Source organism: Lepidothrix coronata, unplaced genomic scaffold (assembly GCF_001604755.1).
Source record: "Lepidothrix coronata isolate B3197 unplaced genomic scaffold, Lepidothrix_coronata-1.0 Scaffold62, whole genome shotgun sequence".
NCBI lineage: Eukaryota > Metazoa > Chordata > Aves > Passeriformes > Pipridae > Lepidothrix > Lepidothrix coronata.
In genome coordinates, this window is record NW_016690242.1 from 3294878 (window position 1) to 3314648 (window position 19771).

General features: G+C 40.1%; 1 protein-coding gene across 17 annotated transcripts in view; it reads left to right on the forward strand.

The window, feature by feature from the left end:
• Window positions 1-19771, forward strand: part of DYNC1I1 (dynein cytoplasmic 1 intermediate chain 1) — a 186766-nt gene that overhangs the window by 35043 nt on the left and 131952 nt on the right. For 11 of the 17 annotated variants that reach the window (XM_017817660.1, XM_017817658.1, XM_017817659.1 and 8 more), the window contains 2 exons: window positions 4318-4377; window positions 8319-8434. In XM_017817660.1, the coding sequence (XP_017673149.1) occupies window positions 4318-4377; window positions 8319-8434 (176 nt within the window). The remainder of the gene's footprint in view (window positions 1-4317; window positions 4378-8318; window positions 8435-19771) is intronic. The other 6 variants (XM_017817662.1, XM_017817665.1, XM_017817667.1 and 3 more) reach the window with 1 other exon arrangement.

Below are 19771 nucleotides of genomic sequence, written 5' to 3' on the forward strand. Positions count from 1 at the left end.
GACATGAATTCAGAATAGATAAATGTAATAAGTTGCTTTACCATTGTGGTGGTTTGAAACTCCCAAGAATCTAATTTTTAAGTTCAAGCCCCTCCCTCCCACAGTTCACCCTTGTGAGAGGGTTTAGTGATGGTATGGACTTGATATCTTTTTCACCTCATGTGAAAAGATGAGCCCCCCAGAGGGGCTCACTGGCCCCCTGCCTCCTCGTGGCTCAGATCATGGCTACCCACCTTCTACAACCATCCAATCCTTTAGTAAATGTATTACACCTGAGTTTCTTGCTTCTGTTGGTTTCTTTCTACCCCCACCAACGGATGAAAAAGAAGATGTATCAAAATTATCTGGTACTTTTTTAGTACTAAGCTGAAACAGCACCAGCATTAATACTCTCCTGAACTTGAGAAAAAAAATAGATTACTGAGGTAAGAACACAGAGAAAATACAGAATACTAAAATAAGCCTATCTAAAGGAAGAGAGTGAAAGCAAATCAGTTTACAGAGAAGATAATAACACTCGTACGTTGTCTTCTTAGTGCAACATCTAAAAGCCCTCATTCCCTTTGTACTGATTTAGAACAACCAGTTATTTGGTAATACTTGCAGCTTTTTATCCTACAGTCAGCCACGGGCAGCTGTTGTGCACTGAACTTGTAAAAAGATGGATAACAGGGTGCTTAAACCCCAACACAGGGCTACTGTTTGCAACTGTGTGGGAGACTGATACAGCAATGAGTTCTGAAACAATGTTGGGTAGTTCTGATTAGGAAAGTGTCCGTGCTGTCTGGGTGGTGGAAATGGGTCGATCTGGCTTAGTCCTGACTGTGCTGCTCAGTGAATTTCCTCGGCCCCTTCCCATTGCTGGTGTCACTCATTTCACCCATGGGAGGAATCTGCAGGAGATTCATGGAAGGACTACAGTCTGCAAGGGAGCACTACTTTTACCTGCTTGTTCCCATTAAAATGTTCAGGTAAAATGTTTTTGATCTCTTCTACATATATCTGTGCCAAAATCCATTGAATACATTCAGGGAAAATTTGACCAACTTGTGCTCTCTGAAAGGGTCCGCAGTGGGAGCACCTCTGCCTGACTGCTGACCAAGCCGCTCTCCTAGGTCATGTACTTGTCTTCAGGGTCTGTGATGTTACCCTCTCTACCTCTGTCTTTGCATGACTTGAAGTCCCAAAGCTTTTTCAGTTTTCTCTTATGAAGAAGAAAGAAAGAAGAGGAACCAGCACCTAATCCTTTTCCTTGTGATAAAGTCTTTAGAGGAAGAACTCATGCACTAGATTTGCAAAAGATTGGCAACAACTTTTTTGCTGAAATCTAATGCCATTTCACAATCCCAACTGAGAACTGTCCATGGGAGAATAGGCATAATTACGATGCTCATTCATATGATCAAGGAATGTCATATGCTATGTCTGCTCATCACAAACAGATTAGCTTTAATTTTCTAGTCTGGATGACTGCACAGGTTACTCAACATTATCTTTGGTTTGCTAATCCTCAAAGAATCTATTTCTTTTTTGATGTTATTGCCATGGAAACTGGCTAAATTGCAGATCCAGATTACATCTTTACTGTTCACTCACTTTCATTTTGGTCTGCAGACTTCCTTTACGTGCTAGGAAGATGCAAAGAACAAATCAATATTGTTCCTTGAAACACAGAGTCACTCCCTGTGCTCTCCAGCCTTCACTGTGTGGGTGTAGCCACTTGTGTTCTCTCTCTTAGGGCAAGAGACCGGAAACCTGAAGGTCTGCTACCTGCAGCCTCATTTTCTGCAATAACATTGCTCAGCCAAGCTTGAGAGGACAACTCAGCAGATTGCTTTCTTATCTACTTCTCAAGACTTTGCAAGTATGCACACAGTGATGCAGAGAGAACAGTTACCATTTGGAGCACAAATTTAGGAAGTGTTTTGCAGATGCACTAAAACTGTTGAAAACAGGTATAATCAGGAGTCAAGGAGAATTGCTATTAAAAGTGTCAAGAGTGGTGAAGGCTCTATGTCAGAATCCAGATAATGAAGCACTTAAGGGAAGAACATGTCTCTACTATATGTCTGCATGGAAGAAATGATGGCACAAACCATAGGTGTTACTGTTCTCATGTTTTTGGGATTTGAGTGCTGTCTTGAGTGTGGGAGATCTCTAAATTTATTTTGTTTAGGCATTCATCTAGGTACCAGGTAAACGGGCACTCTCTTGTGACCTGGATGGATTCTTAGAGGTGAAATGTAGAGACTACACCTCTTTCGAGACCTGTTGCAAGCTCTTGTTTTAATCAAATGATAATGGAGTTCCTTCTGATGAAATGGCCTTTTTTCCTTGGGAAATTTTGTAGGTTTGAAAGTGAATGTTGGGGGGAAGAAATTGAAATGAGTTACATATATTTTCTTTTAAGTGTTTGGAAAACCTGGATATGCATGTATAAGTAGCCCCTAGGCAGCAATAAGATTAGAAACAGGCACTTACATATCAAGTAAGTGATTGGTATGCTACCAACCTTGGTGATGTTACAAGTGTAATCTTCGCACAGATAGCATTTTTTAGAGGATCTATAATTCGTTAGTCACTGATGCCTTTGCCTTGCATCAGGCATTCAGGTCTTATGTCCACTTTCCACTGTAGTTGCACTGCAGTCAAGTTACAAGGAAAAAATCTGTTCTTTATTGTTGTATTTCTTTGTCTCTGAACCTTTTGTAATACAGTTTCGTTTTGGAGAAGTCTTTCTCTATCAATGGGAAGTCTTTTATCCCAATAGACATCACTATGGATCATAAGAAGTTGAGGGAAATAAGTGCCCTTATGCTGCATGAGAAAGCAGCTTTGCATTACAGTTTTTCATTCTGTTTCTATGCAAAGGATGTTGAGATTGCTTCTCTTTCACTCTGACATCACAGAGTGCAACATATGCCCTTGTCTGTCTCTCCAGAGAGTGAGTTAACACTGGTAATAGAATGGGTGAGCTTACTAAGAATAGGAGGTAGAATAATTATTTGGCTTTAAGAGATCTATTTCTAACCTATTTCAATAACTTCTTAGTTTATATGAGTGCTTCATTGGCAGAGGTTGCTGTTGTTGCAGAAAGGCTTACGTAAATGGAGCATGGCTGGTTATATGGCTGTTTTTGGCTGAACCTGGTAATATTATGTTCTTTGTATCCTCAAAATTTGCATTCAGAAGAAATGAGAGGAGCTTTTAATTTTGTCAGCTGTCATTATCCAGTGTGTTTGCATGATTCGCCTGCTTTAGTGAAGGAGGACTTTGCTAATGAGAGCAGTGCATAATCTAGTGTTCATACTACAGGAAAAGGTGCTCAGGAGCCAAACGTGTGTTCCTGATTCTGTCATGGATTCTGGCAGTTTTCTTGCATATAAAATGTGGCTTCCTGAGGGTGAAAAAACTAAATAAAATTAGGAGCCAGGGAATGAGCAGGCACTTTGAAAATGTTGGCCTCGATATGTCAATTTTTGCATTTCTAAATTGGAGGATTACAAGTATTTTATAGGATTCTGGAAAGGCTCTGTGAGTGTTTGCAAAGTGCTTTAGAGCTGGTAGTAGGGCAAGTTGCACTGCAGTGCAGGGAGCAACGTCTTCAGATCACATCTTTTAGCATTCGTACAATTGGTGACAGCCTCATATGACAGCAATCCATTAAGAGACTGTCGTAGATCTGATTTTCCCAGATGTATCATTCCCATCTTCCCCAGGAATTTTATCTGGAGGAAAAGAAGAAGAATTTGTTTGTTTGTCCCAGATGCCCCCAGAGTATGTCAGAGCTGCTGTTCAATGTTCCATTTGTTGTCATATGCATTATGTGACATTCATGCCCAGAGCACTGTTGCACAAGATGAATGACTGTCCATGTCAGGGGTTTGTGAAGGGATAGACTCTTCAGTGGAGTTCATGGCAAGTGCTCAGTCTACCTTATCAAAAAAACATAAATAAATTGTGCCTGCAGATTTTACAGGTTATTGTGATTGCATCAACCATAGTTAAAGAATTAGAAATCTTTCAGAAAAAGGAAAAAAACCCGACTCCATGTTTAATTAATCAATATCTGACAGGAAATCCAGCTTCTTCCCTTTTTTTACCAATAATATTTAATTTTAAGAAGTTGCCTGCCCTGTCACAGTTTGACATACAAACCTTGTTTGACATATGGTGGCTGTTGCTTGCACTTGGAAGTTGAATGTACTACATAGACCATGTAACTAATGAGATAGGGTTTTGTTCATCCTTTCTGTTAATTTTATGTGTTCTTTTTTTTCCCTCCCCTTCGTGCTGCACGGCTGATTACCACCCTAGGACCTTGCAATGGGACACAGACCCCTCAGTGCTGCAACTCCAGTCTGACTCTGAACTTGGGTATATGTCAGCTCTTTTTGTTATAAGTTATTTCTTTGCAAGAATTATGTTGAAAATGCTTCCTAGTTGAGCTGGTTGTGTGTGTGATTTTTATTTGCTTTGTCGACTCAAAAAGACCATAGTTTAAGTTTTCTTTTTTTAGTTTCATAGATAAGAAGCCTCAGCAAAGCCATTGTTGTAGAAAAAAAACCCCAACTATTTAAATAATCTCATGAAAAGATAAGTTGCTGTTTCTGTTGCCTGAAACACAATACAAATAACTATTTCATTATAGATGAAATGTTATTATTGTGGCACATATATGCATGTACAGTTACATTGATCTTGTTTGTACCTGTTGATTCAGACTGTTCTCTCTGAATCATTTGCAAGGTACTTTGCCCCCTCCTTTCTGTCTGCTATAGTTATGCTGTTTCCACATGCAGTAACAATTTCCTGGTTTTCATTAGGCGTTGTGTATGTGCTTATAATTGTGCACTTAAATATGATCATAACACAAGAGTAATTGCCATCTTAGTTGAGTTCAGGCCAATCAAGATTTTTTTTAAATTGTACTAGAGCTAAAAAAAATATTTTCTAGTTTGGGATGGAACTTCTTTACCCCAAGCATGTGAAAAAAAATCATTAATTTAAATAATTTAGAAATGGTTACCTGCAGAGATATATTCAGGATAAACTGTTCCTCTAAAAGCATAGGTAGCAGTACTTCAAGTTCTTCAGAGCTTGAGTCATAGGCAAAACCAAATCACTGTCTCGAAAAATTTGCTCTACCTATGAACTTACAGGCTTTCCTGTCTGAGTGTCCAGGCAAGTGTCTTGTGCTTTTACTAGTTTGTATGCTAGTTCATTCAACATTCTATAAGAAAACCAACAATTTCCTTTAACTGCTGATTGACAGTGCTCCCAGCTGCAGTTAGGGATGTTACGGCTATTCACCAGGAAAGATCAGAAGGAGAATATCCAGAAAGGATATTCCAAACAGGTTCTCCATATCCAGAAGTGCTAGGAATGTTTACAGTCTTCACGTGATTGTGGCTTCAAATAGGTCCAGCTTCTACAACTTTACCTGAACTGTACCAAAAGGTACAAAAGGTAAAGTTTTTTGAGCTGTTTTAAAATACAGAAACCCTTTAGGAATCTCAGCTGGTTTTTTTCACAGAAGTTTGGGTTAAAAGATGAGCACACCTAGGAGCAAGGTTCATCAAAGAGTTGTGCAAGGCAAGTCCCTTTATTTGACTCATGAAAAGATAACCCTGTATATAGCTATGAGACTTCAATCATTTATGAGCAGTGAGTGCAAAGGCAAGAAAGAAGCATGCCAAAGAGCAAATCCATAGGTATATACTTTAATGGAGGTTCTGCCCCTTTGAAAGAAAAATGTCTTCAAAACCAAAGCAGAGTTAAACTTTCCTCTAGTGTCATAAGACTAGATAAAAAAAATCCAAAATCCAATGCAAAAGAAATTCTGCAGTCAGCAAATACATGACATGTGCAGCAAAACACTTCTAGCAGATAATCTTTCTTCTGGTACCTATAGACAGAGGAACCAATTTTATTGGGTGGACTTTAGTTACTGTCCTTCTACTCACATCCTATTGGCAGTTTTGAAAGGAACCCTTCAAAGCTTAAGTGCTCTCTAAGATGAATATTCAGGTAATATATAAGAATTATGAGCAGCTTCGATGAAAAATGGGGATAAGAAAACAATAGACAGTTTAGTGTTGCCCTAAAAAGAACTAGAGACTAGAACGTTACAGTTCATATTTGATAGAGTCCAGATACTGAAAGGATGCACCAATTGTCTCCAAGTGCTTGGCTAGGCCAACTTTTAGTTACACAAGAACAATTACGGGTTGCTTTACAGGGGCAAAAAATAATCAGGAGATCATGTTACTTCAGATGAAGAAGGACTTCCCTATCTTCACCAGTAATTACTACACTATGGGTGGCACAAGGCATTTGTACAGGCAGCAGCAATGTCTGAACTGTAAATGCTTTAGGTGAAAAATTCCACACGCCTTGTCAGCACAGTGCTCTGGGATTTAGCTCACTTCTTGGATAGCAGGGTACAAAGAGATTAAACCAACCAGCTGTTTAATCCAGCTAGCTGCTCCCCCTCCTCATGTGAGGAGATACAGAATGACCTCATGTGAAACTGTTGTTAGAATTACGTGAGGTTCTAATTAGGTCTAGATTAGACACATAATTATTTAGGGATTACACTTAACCAAGACCACTGTCAAGAGACTTTCAATGCAGGAGGCTTAAGATTCTCGGTAAATGGAAAGAGTAGCCTGGGGCAGCAGGGGACTGGTTACATAGGAAAGTCTAACTGACCAAGTTAGATTGCACATCTGGTGTTAAAGAAGGGAAAAAGACATCAGATACTGCTCATATTTATTAAAGCTTGAATTCACACAGACCCTCAGTTAAAGCAGCTACAAAAATGTAAAACTACTAAAACTTCTGTTACCTTAAGAAGCTTTTCTGCCCCCAGTAACAAGGTAGAAGTTTTTCTGTAAAATTTTCTGACAATTGTTCACATTGGCAAAGTCACAGATGGTTGTAAGGAGGGAGACTTGTTAATTTTTCATCTTTGTAAAGAGCTCAGAGCCATAACAACTGTTTCTGCTCTAGTGGTTTTTTACGCGATACAGCTGATTGGTACTGATGAATCTAATTGCATTCAGCTTAATAACAACTCAGCCAGTAAGATAGAACAGAAAAATACATAGCTGATGTAGCGTTAACCACCTGAAAAGTTCAGTAGGTGTTATCCAATGATGACAATTTCTTTTTGAGACTTCAATTTCCTTTCAGGTATCAATCTTAATTGAATACCGACACCATTGTAAATTAATAAGATAAAAATCCCTTTGACTTCTGTTCTTCTGACAGTCTGGAAAATGAAGAGGATATGGCTAATGTGCATGAATTTTCTGCTTTTCAAAGGTGTTCTCTCTAATAACAGGACAGTTGAGAAACATTGAATTTATTTCCCATAAATGCACAAACGTGCTCACACTTGCGGATTTAGGCAACTGGACTTACTCAATTGATTTGTTTATTATGCTTTCATTCTTTCTCTGCTGAAAATTGACATATTTTCCAAACACTTGCAAGTAATCATTTGTATATTCTTCACTTCCTGCAAACAGAAAAATAATATTCAGGAAATAAACTTATTTTCCACACACACACACACACTGTTGAATGAACTGTGTACGACAAAGTATTCATGGCCATGTTCAGCTGTCTCTCTTCTCTTTCCCTTACCCACTTACAGTTGGCTCCACTGATTTATTTCATATGATTTATTTAGAGTAAGGGAAGTAGTCAAAAAAGAAGGCTATTCTTGCCCTGTTCCAGTTGTGTTTTAGCTCTCCTTCAGCCCTTGAATTAGGACTTTATTAATCATAAACCTACATCAATTCCAGTAGTAATGACTCCTGTGGAAGGGAGAATCTCCTTTATGGAAATCACCCAACTTGCCAATTAAAAGCTCTATTATTGCTCTCAGCTGAACATCTGACAGTCCTAATCTGGTGTGGTTTACACCTACTGTGCCCTTTCCATTATTGTGTTTCCCAGGTTGAGGATGAACTCTTTTGAGCAGGCAGAACGTTGTAGTAATGATGGCATGAAAGAGAATTTTGTTGCATGCTAAGAAGGCTGCAAGCAGGTCATTTCTCACTCCCTTTTACAGTCCCTCTCAGCAGCATGATCTAGAGGTTCAGTAACTGTACTTTATTATGGCAAATGGTTCTCAGGTTAATTTTGTTCACTGCAATTAGGTACTTCTCATGCATACTGTATTGTGTTTCATCTTAACAAACACCAAAGTATTTTTTTATTCTGTTCATAAAAGCAAACACTTTTGTTCCTGCTGCTGATTTACATTTAATGTGACTAACCTTTTGATGTCATGTATTCCACCTTAGACGCAGACTGCACAAACTAGGGGTGTCAAAGATTACCCAGGTTGATTTCTTACCTCGGGAGGTGGTATCATACTCCAAGGAGACACAGACACCTCTTGCCACACATCAATCTGAAGGTAAGATATTTTTTTCTCAAAAAACATTTTCATAGGAAGTTAGTATTTGAGTGAGAGTTGAAGAATGCAACAAAACTAATATCAAATCATAATGTAGCTGTTTATCATGTATTTTCTGCAAGCCAGGTATTGTTTATGAGATTAATGGCTGTTCTGGTGAAAATAATTATAATAATGACTTTAAATGCAGGTGGAACCAAACTGCTTCTGACTTACAATAGGTTGTGCTTAGATAGCAGTTTAATGGGAACATATTTTCAAATAAATAATTATGAATATAATTAAAATAGTGCTTTATTCAGGTTTTTTTGCTTTCTCAAGGAAGTTATTCATTCCATGCTTTGCAAAGAGGCAGTCTTGGAAAGTTGCCCTCAGTTGTTTGGTCAGTGTCCCCCTGCCATAGGTGAGCTTAGGAGAAGCTGTAGCTTATCTCCATGTACTGAAAAATGAGGTTTGCATACTTTGATATGGATGGTCTTACTTTCCCCCTGGTGACATCATGCTGAAATATGTCCTCCTGGAGGTGTTTGTTAGCTGTTTGGCTTTCCTGTTGATAAATAAATACATGGAGTAGGTAGGGAAGTGATGATCTATCTGTTCCATAGATTACACACTTGCCAGTTTTGTACTGCAAAATGCTGATTGCAGGTCAGTATGGTACCATTTAAATTGAATTCAAAACTGTGCCTTAGCCTGTGATCTACACGCTATTACAAAGCAGGTAGAAGAAGAAAAACTGATGACAGTCCTGACTGTAATTTTTGCTGTTAACAATGAAGGACCAAGAAAAGTTTCACCAGGTTCCGTGCAGAGAAGAAGAATACTCAAGTAGGTTCAGAAAGTGGTACTGGTGGTAAATCTCTTTAAATATAATTTACTGTCAGGAAAGATAGAGTGATAAACATAGCCAGCTTTTTTTTTCTGCAATTGGGTTACCAGGTCTGCCTTAGGAATCAGAAATGGAAACTACTGAACCAGATTCTGAGATTCTCCTTTCCTGGACCACAAGTTTACCCTGGTTATCTGTGAACTTAAATAGTCCTTCAAACATAGACAACCCTGTTGCTTGGATGATACTCACTGATCATCATGTCCAGAGAGCTTTTCCTGCTCATAAGGAGAGGCTGTCTCAGAATCAATCCAGCCTCAATCCAGCTCATCTCTCCTTGTCTCTCTGCTGGCTGCTGAAGCTTTGAGAAGATGGGGATTGCCCCTGAGTCCTTGGTGCTCAACCCTGGATCATTATCATGGAGTTGTCTTTAGGTCAGATAGAAAGGGTGCCTTTCCTCGCTGACACAGGGCTTTTATCCAATGGAAGAACCTATGGATGTGGGGAATTTAAGACTTGGCTTTGATGTGTTTGCCTCCCTCAGAGTTCCAACTCCAGCACTCACTAGCTGACCTGCCTTTCTGAACAGACCAACTTTCTTGAGGAAGCATCTTTTTCCAGTAAGATCTTCTTGCTTTTTTTTTGTCAAGGAGCTCTTCAACTGTTACAAAATCCTTTTCTTGGCTAGACAAGAGGACAATCTCCTACCCTTCAAGTTAAAAAAAACCCAAACAGCAGCGTGATACAGTGGAGCCTGGCAGTCAGGACAGTAAGCAGAGAAAGCAGTGTCATTTGTCTTGGTCCTACCAGCACAAAGGAAGCTCACTTATTCCTCATATGTATGAAAGATAAGTGCAAACATAAGAAGTCATGGACTTTAAACTGCCTAGGCCAAAACTCTGATGGAAGAGATCAAATGGGGATATGTGGTTTTGGCGACTGGATTTGTTATCTTCTATATTTTCAGTGTCATTACAGCCAAGGAAAAGCACCAACAATAGTGAGGTTTTTTACATACTTAAACACAGGGAAAATATCACCCAATCACTTCACTCAGATGCATGATGGAGAGAAAGTCTAACATATTTCCTTTCAAATCTGCTGCTAGGGAATTTTCGGCACAGAACTTGGATGCGAGTATGGCTGTGCATCAGTGAAAGAGAGTCAGGAAAGTTTGGTTCCATTGAAAGAGTATTTAGTTGGAAACTGTCTAGGGGGTAAATAAGCACTGTGATTTTGGTCTCCCGGGTCTGATGGAAATGAATTCTCATGTTTTCAATTTCCCAAGCCTCTTTATAAATGTTGAGCCCTTCATACTGTTACTCTAAACATCAACAGCAAACAGAGGGGAATTCCTTGGGAAAGCAGTTTTGAGAAGTCTCTACACTGTTTCTATGCATTCATGTGATAAAATATAGCCATTATCTTTACAAGATAAATTGCAAGGCCATTACTATGGTTATGGGCTCAGTTATTCAGCATCTGAAGCCTTAGAGTTTGAGAATAGAAAATAAGAAACTTCTTATTTACTTAGATGAGTCTGACTTCAGCTTTCAGAATTCACTCTTTCTCTACCTGCCTTGAATACTGGAAATGTCAAAATGCGGAATTTTAGGATGAGAATGTCATATGCTTGCTTCTTGTTTGGAAAACAACTAATGAAAGGTACAGCTGGTTGGGAAGATGGGTGAAAGAGGATTTTGAGAGTCCATTCAAAGTTCTTTAGCTTTTTTGAAATGTCAGTATCAAGTTTTCTGCACATTGCTTCTCCAGAGAAAAAGAAAGAAACTCTGAGATACTTTAAACCTACTGCTTTTCTGGAGCTCAGTGGATGTAGGCTTTTGTAGTAATGGCTATTGCCCACCAAACCTTATAAAACTGGTAAAGGAAGGGTTCACTCCGGTAAGTGCATGTGGTGCCAGAAAGCCAGATGCTATATGCAGTGAAGTCTCAGCTTGTCAGCTGCTAATTTTAGAAGAAATAATGTGGCATTATTCTTCACTGTATAAAAACAGATTAATTCCTCTTTTCAGAACAGGTAATTTGCTTTATTTCAGAGGAATAATGACATGTCATTTCTCCCAATGACTCTATTATTTAGGGAGATGTGTATATGCATCATTCAACCCTTTGATCACAAGCACCTATTTCTTTCTCTTTATTTAGGTCACAGTAAGCTTCAGCCTTTTCTTTTCTTCCTTGCAGGATGACTTCAAAAACATACAGATCTTGGCTCTGAAGCCTGAGAAAAAACGTGCTCTTTACTTTTCCCCTCCTTCTTCTATAATTGAACTTGAATTTAGGTATTTGTAGGCATCGAGAGACATTTCACTTGTGTTGCTTTTTCCATTCTGGACTTGATTAAGATCTAGACTATGACAAATGTTTTCTGAGAGGTCTCTGGGACATGTTCCTTCATTATGCAGAGACTCTCACATCACCCCGGAGTGGCAGCCCCATGTAGCCTTCGATGGTTGGACCCTCCAAACCACTGCAGACCTGCTGTTTGCTGAAGGCATCCCTGGAAGAAAGCAGCAACAGAAAAGCCATGGCCTAGCCTCTGCCCAGGATGAATCCCTCACTGCCATACAGCAGTGGAAGGAGGTCTGTATGTCTGCCTGCAAATCAGCTTTTCAGATAGGAAAGCAGTCTGCACATTCAAGCTCTCCTAGATGCCTGCCTCAGCTCCATCTTACTGTTCTGCTCTTTAATGGGCCGGGAGGTAAAATCTCAGTGAGGAAAACATCATGCTGTCCCTGCACAGACAAGGGAGGTAATCCTCTGATCTGGCTCCCCTCAGAAACTGGAAGGCAGCAAGGTGGTGAAGGTCTGTGAGCTCTCTGGCTTTGCTGGCCAGTGTCAGGAGTGTTGTTATTTCTCTTTTGTGAGGTAGAAACTCCTTCATCAATAAAATGAGATGTTCTCACATTCTGGCTTGCCAGACTGTCACCGGAAATAGGCTAATCAAAAATGCATTTCTGAAAAAGCAGGTCCTGTGTATTAAGAGAAGAAGATCTGACTTTCTAGAACAATGGATGTCCTAGGTACTTCATCTGTTTATCATCTTCAACAGATGTTTGTTCATGTGGGGAAAACAAATGATATGCCATACTCTCCTCCTGAGCAGGATAACTTCATTGTGTATCACAAACATAGCCCAGTTCTGGCAAGGAGTAGAACTGAGACCTGTGATCCATCTGTTTATCTGCCATATTCAAACACTGAGCATATTTTTAAAGAGGAAAAATTAGCTCTCTCCTCCATCTGGAAGTAGACTGGAACGAAGTGGCAAAATGCAGGTGGAGCTGCAGAGGCTGGGTTGGGTTCTGCATGTCTCTGACAGGGTAATTCTCTGAATTAAGGTTCCTGAAAGTTATCCTTTTTAATGCACTGAGGGAGGAGTGGGGAATTCTGCTCACAGTCAGGCTCATGAGACCAAGACATAAGTTTGGGTGCATGAGACCAAATCTAAGTGCCTGCTGTAGGGTGAACCCAAACTCTCTAGATGCCACTGATCACATTGACTAGTTCTTCACTGACTAGCTTGATAACAGAGCACTTCATGTGGGTATATTAATGTAGACTTCTCATTATTGAGTAAAATGCACATGACTTAAAGAGTCATGCATTGACATCGTGTGAGGGCTGTGTCCTACTTTGAATTTTAGTAATTGAATGATCTGTGACTAGGACTGTCAAGTGCTAGTGCTGTGCAAGCAAGTCAGGCCTCTGTAATTTTATCATTTCCATTATAAAATCCATAGATAAAGCTATTTATACTTTGATTGTTAGGGTCTGAGACTTCCAGGTTCAATCATTGTGGGGATCTGTGCAGCAGAGTTCTAGCACATCAAATTCTATATCAATCCTTTTGTGTCTTCCTGTGGCTGACTGTAACTCAGCTTCGTGAATGTATGCTGTACTTAAGAAAACCCAGTCCCAGAACTAGTCATACTTGAGTTTTCCCATGCCCAGTCTGGCTAGAGCTCATGGCTCAGAAGCTGGGGTTTAAACTAAAGAGCTTACTTTGGCTTTTTCCTTCCTGAGAATCTTAAGCTCAGCTCCAGTCTGAAGAGGACAAGTCTGGACCCAAGAATAGCTTTGAACCCCTTATTTAGTGGGAAATACAGATGCACATTTGTGCATTTACATGCATGAAATGTTTGTGTTGAGATACATGAACATGCTTGATGGAAAGGCATTGGACATAATTGTGGGGAGAAAAAGAGACCTGTTGTAAACAAAAAGGTGTTGGAAACCAGAGCAGAACTGGGATAGAAATTACTATGAAAAAGAGAAGACAATCTAAAAATGAATCAGTGTTAAAGTGGAAGTTCTGTTTTTAAAGAGACAGAGCCTTGACATTAGTACTAATCAACACTAATTTTTAAGAAATACTGTGCTCTATCCTAGGCAGTATCACGTATCACTGGCTGTTTTTAGTTAGCTGTAGAAATCTAGTTTGCCTTTCCTTCTCAAGCTGCGGTCCATCGGAGTCATACTGTGGATTTCAATAGCTGGCATAAACACCCTAATTCAAGACCGCTTTGTTTGATTAAATCAACAAAGCTTAATCTGTACTGTTGTACCAGACTGTACAAGATTGGATGAGACTAGAATGAAGTGGAGCAAAGATTTGAGGCATTGTGCTGTACAACAGTATTTAAATATTTCACTTTTATTCCTGTCACAACTTCAACCTTTTCTAAGTAAGAAGAATTCAAAGCTGGAATTTTCAAATTTTATTTATTTATTTATGTATTTAAATTTGGAGTAAAAATATTTCAAAGGCATTCAGGCAGCGCCCTCTGGTGGTGAAGTGATGAAGTAAGTAAGGGATGCTGTCGGGGAAGGATGCAGGAATGCTAGCGTGACCTGCAGAAAAACTCTTGTCGAATCTTTTATCTGAGGCAAGAAATATAATTAAAAGAAGATGCTTTAGTTGTGTGACTGAGAAGCTGTATAAATGCAGGTGCTGATGAAAGAAGTGTGAGAAGAGACCAAGGTATTGCATAAAAGTTGGGGGGAAAAATATATTATTTAGATATGTTTAAAAAAAAAAAGCCTTGAAAATCAGTTATAGATATCATGACAAAAACCCAGTGCAGTAATACACTAGTGAAATCAATTGTTCTTGCCAATCCCTTTTTGAAGTACAGTTACTAAAGTACAGTTAGTTAAAATTAATATTCTCCAGGACAGCCATAACAGGCAGCTACCAGCTATGGTGAGTCTGTGTTCCACTCCTAGCAGCTACAGACCTTGGGTGTATGCCTCTAAAGGCTTTCTTCACCAGCTGGCTCTTGATAATTTTCTGTGGTACAGAATTAGGGTAAGGACTTGGCTTTAGAAATATGTTTCTGTGGATTTTGTTGTGCAGAAAAATATGTTTGAAACTCACAGGAGTTTCTGTTTGGAGGAAGAGTGAAGAGGCCATAGTCTTTGGTCATGCACAGTTTGGTGTTTGAGTGTGGAAGGGGACATCAAATGTCTAATCTCATAAAATATGTCATGGGCATGGGCTAAAATAGGATTTCTGTAAGACAGTCCCACTCCATTTCTAAAAGGTGGCCTAACAGGAAATTTTTCAGCAATCATTACTGCAGTATTTGCCTCTATTCCCTGTTTCTTCTCCCAGGTCCTCTCTAAAGACTTCTGGAGGAGGGCTTTTCTTATACCCAAGATGTTTTTCAGATAGTCTTCTGCAGAGAGCCCTCTTAATGATCAACTGTTTTGAACAGGCAGATCTGACAATTTATTAAGCATCAGTAATTCTCAGAGTATTATCTACTAAGAACTGATTAAACAGAGAGAAGATTGCCTCTGGTCACACACAGTAGGAGGTCTAAGGAAGGAAAACTCTTTAGAGATCTTAGACTTTGTCCTTGCTCATTTCATTAAACATTTGGCTCTTTGCAGCTCCTCCACGATATTAACAAAATCTTGGGAAGGTCTTCTGAAAATCAGGTGCACACACTTAGGAGCTTCCTGCTCCAAAGTGACCCTGGCCTTCTGCAGACTGTGGTTTCTTTTGCATGAGGTACCTCTGCATTAAATGCAAGCCCAGAAAACATATCTAGTAATTCTTTACAAGAGTGGAGCGAAAACAACAGACTTGTCACAGCTGCACTTACGCCTTCTCTAAACCACTCAGGCCCCAGAAGATGAGGAACAAACCAGAAAGTTTAACTGCCTTCTCAATGAAATGAGGGACCGGTTTTTGGGCTGTGGCTGCCTTGGAGAGAATTGTTGTGCAACTGTCATTCTGTGCACAGAAGCAATACTGCTTCAAAGCCTCTACAGACATCATGGAGAAGGACAATGCTTTACCACCCCTCCTTGCCCCTGCTTTATCCTAATGGATGATCCTTGCTCTGCTTTTAAGCAAGTGGATCTCATCCTCCAGCCAAGAGCTGGTAGGCTATTCTGTGCTAGAATAAACCAAAAAGTGTTGTAGTGAGTCTCCTTGTGCTGAAACCAACCTGCTCCTTTAGTTGCAGCAGGAAATAATGTAATTGAATGAGATCCTGGTACATCTGGCGTCACTCGGTGGAAAACAAGAGAGCTGATGTTACCAGCCTTGACCTCAGACTCCTTTAACTAGCTGCGAGTCATCTCACAGTGCCTTTGACCCATCTTTGTGTCCTGACATCTGAAACCAGCAGTGATCCATTAATTCAGAGAGAAGCCCTATAACACCTGTATGCAAATTGAATTCTTTGTTGGCTGGAAATGAAAACCTTCCTCTAAGTCTTCTCTGGAAAAGATCCTGGCCACGTTTTACACATGAACAACTGCCGTATTGAGCTGATTTGTTAAATGTTCCCCTGAAGCAACCAAACAGTTCTAAAGTTATTTGCAAATATACGATTATCAGTATGTTGCAACTGAGTTTTTATATGAGAACAAGGAAACTGTCCCGCTATTGAACAGCACTGTGATTTCCCCAGTCAACAGTCAGTGAAAAGACAGTGGCCAATTTTTCTCTATTTGCTGTCCTCACATGTTCCTGATTATCACTTTACATATAATGTCAGTAGTGTTTGAAAAAGCTTTGAATTAGCAATGTGTGTACATATTTACAATACTCAGATTAGAAGTTATAGACCTGAAAATATAAAATATTTTGAAAATGTAAAACATTTTTAAAAAAACCCCACCAGTGCTTCCAACAGAACAATGAAGACTTGGCTTTTTATTTTCTTCAGAGACAAAACAACCCTATAATTCCTTCTTTAGCCTAACGGGTGATGCCTATTCAGTATATACAAGAAAACTAATACCCAGACCCTTCTATTTATTATGTGTCTAGTAGCCTTTGGCAAATTCTGGCTTTGTAAGATGGGCCAATCTCCACTAGAATTAAAGGCAAGATTAAGAAAAATGTGCATTGCAGAAGTAGCAGTTATTAATCCACAGTGGTCTAATTAGCATTTAATCTTTCTAATCCTCTAAGTAGATACAAAATCAGGGCTGAAATGGACACAGGCCATAATGTGGAAAGCCCTTCATTAGTAGTGTTAAAAAGAAGTACAGAAAACCGCCCTGTTACTTTCACATTTCTCAATTTGATCCTTGGCAGTTGCGACTCACAGAAAGGAAAAAGATTCATGTACCAAAATCCCCTCCTCTGTTTTAGCCCATACTACTAATGTACTGGGTCAAAAATTATGCAGCTGAAAATTCTCCTGTTCATCACCTCTCTTATCTTCAATTCTGTAGCTGAACCACAGCTTAGGAAGCTGGTCAATTGTGCCTCTTTATAGTCTCCTTTAATTGGCTTATTTCCATAGGAGAGGCCACCTGCCTTGGAGAGAGGAGTGTCAGCTGCTTGCCCTCAGACTAACTGGAGAGGCAACCAAGTGGCTAGCCTGGGTAGAGTGAAGAGGGTTTGCCACACCCCGTGTTATTGCCCAGGATGAAGATGAATGAGGATGCACCACAAGCTGGGTCTTTGTTCACCAAGTATGCCCTCACATTATGACCCAAGCACCTGGGCAGAGCCCTCCAGTGGCAACCTGGGCCCCCCTTCTCCCTTCCAAGAGTTGCTCCAAGGTCATTTAAAGCCATGCTGTATTTATTATAGTGACAAACTTTAGATATCATCTGTAGTACTTGAGAATCCCTTCTCAAGACCAGCAGTAGCTGGATCCTTTCCAGAGAATACTTTTGCTTGCTCACACACACTAAGAATTACTACGAAAACTGAAGAAAGGATCTGGATGAAGAAACTTAATGAAATGGATATGTCAGTAAAGTAAAAGTCCCAGCATGGATTCCCACTGGGCACTATTAATAGAAGATGGAATTCTCTTTTGCTGCAATACAATAGACTGTCTCCACAAATAATGTTACTTTTCAACTAAACACTGGCTGTCACTTGCCCATCTATCTTATTTTAAATAAACTTAGCATAAATTCACTCTGGGCCACAATTAATTCAGATGTATGTCCTAGCCAAAAACCTCCAAACCAGTGTTCACTCTTCCTGAAAGTTAATGCCCTACTTAAGTCACACAGGAAGTGAAAGCATAATCATTATTTTTCTAAAATGCATTGCTCTTGAGCCACAAAGCTTCACACTTATTTTAAGTCTATAATTGCATGTTGTTGCTATGGTTACTCTTTTTTTCTTTCCCTCACCCCAATTGTCATGTAAAGTTTGCTACATCTGAGCTCAAGATGCGTTCAACTCCTCTGTGATTGGCAAAAGCAGGTCCCTGCACTTATGAATAGCCTCACTGATCCCAGTAGCAGCTGCTGAGTTTTGAGGACTCTTTCAGATCTCACTACTTGGTTTGAAGCTGAACTTCTCTGAAGGTTTTGCCCCAACTGCAAAGCTTGAGGATTTTTGAAAATTTAGCCCTTATTCATGGTTGTTTCATATATTTTCTTGTCATCTACACTCAGATGTTCACTCTCCTTCTCCTAGGCGCTAGTTACTCAGCAACAACATGCTCAAAACAGCCACTCATCTGCTATGAAACACAGAAAGCACTGAATATTTTGTCTGTGAGTGCATGAAGAATTCTCTGTGTGCTGATTTTGCATTGCAGCTAATGTGCAGGTTGAGAACACGGCTTGAACAAACGTTCCAGAGTGGAGTCTGAAAATTGCTTGACCTGTTATCGTAACAAAAGAAAACTGGGTGACATACACATTATGGTGGGTTGACTTTGGTTGCCCATCCAGCTACTCTCACTCCTCATTACTGAGCAGGATAAGGGAGAAAATAGGATGACAAAGCTCACTGGTTGAAACAATGATGGAGGATCACTTATCAGTTACCATTATGGACAAAACAAATTCAGCTTGGGGAAAATTAATTTAGTTTATTGCCGGTTAAAATAGATTTGAATGGTGAGAAACAAAGAAAAAATTGAAATACCTTTCCCTTCTCTTTTTTCCCAGCTCCTCCATCTCCCCTCCACTGCAAGCGACTCAGAGGGATGGGTCTGGGGGCTTGTGAGCAGTCCACAGCAGCTCCTCTCTGCCTTTTTTGGCTACTCACACTTTCCCCGTACTCCAATGTGGGTTTTCCCCACAGGCTGCAGTCCTCCAGGCCGAACCTGCTCCAGCATGGGCTCAACATGAACCACCATGTTCCTTCAGGAAATATCCACATGCACCAGAGTGGGGTTCTCCATGGGCTACCATGTGGATATATGCCCTGGCATGGACCTCTCATTGGGCTGTAGGAGAGCATTTGCTCTTGCCTCTGGAGCACCTCATTTCTCCCCTTCTTCTCTCACCTTAGTGCTCACAGAGCTGCTTCTCACACTTTCATCATTCTTCTCTCTATCATGTGGTGTTTTGGCCCTTCTTAAATACATTTTCCTAGAGGCACCACTAACATGAGAGATGGGCTCACCTGTGTCCTGTGGTGGATGCGGTATGGAACTGTCTGTCTCTGGTACAGGGCAGCTCCTGATCTCTTCTCATTGAAGCCACTCTTGCAGCCCCTCCCCCCACTACCAAAATCTTGCCACTTACACCTATATATATATTTTAAAAAATTGGTAGCTTATTAGCCAAAATTCAAGTGCTTTTTGTGTCACATGTCTGGGCTCAAGTCTTCGCCTTGCCTCATAGGCAAATGCTTTGACCAGTAAAGTGCTGGGTGATCTGGGATAAGCTATTTGTTGGACCAGGAACCAGAAGCACAGCGTTTGGTAGTCTAGCTGAATGTTCATTATCCTTATGACATAGGACTGATTTGTTTCTGGATATCTAGAGCAGCCATCCTGTTTTTACCTTGACATCTATGGAGCTGACACAATGTTTTGGAGTTATTGGTTAATTTGTGTCCCTCTTGTGTTTTCTGGTGATAAAAAAATCTGGTGATAGATACCTTACCTTGGAGGAGATCCATTGCTGAGGATTCTGAGAAGTGGTAGATACTAGCCTAGGCCGGAGGCTGGAGCTTTGTTTTTGTCAGGTCAGCTACACAGGCCACATCTTTATGGTGGTGATCCAGGAGAATGGTCCACGATGCCTGTGCCATATGA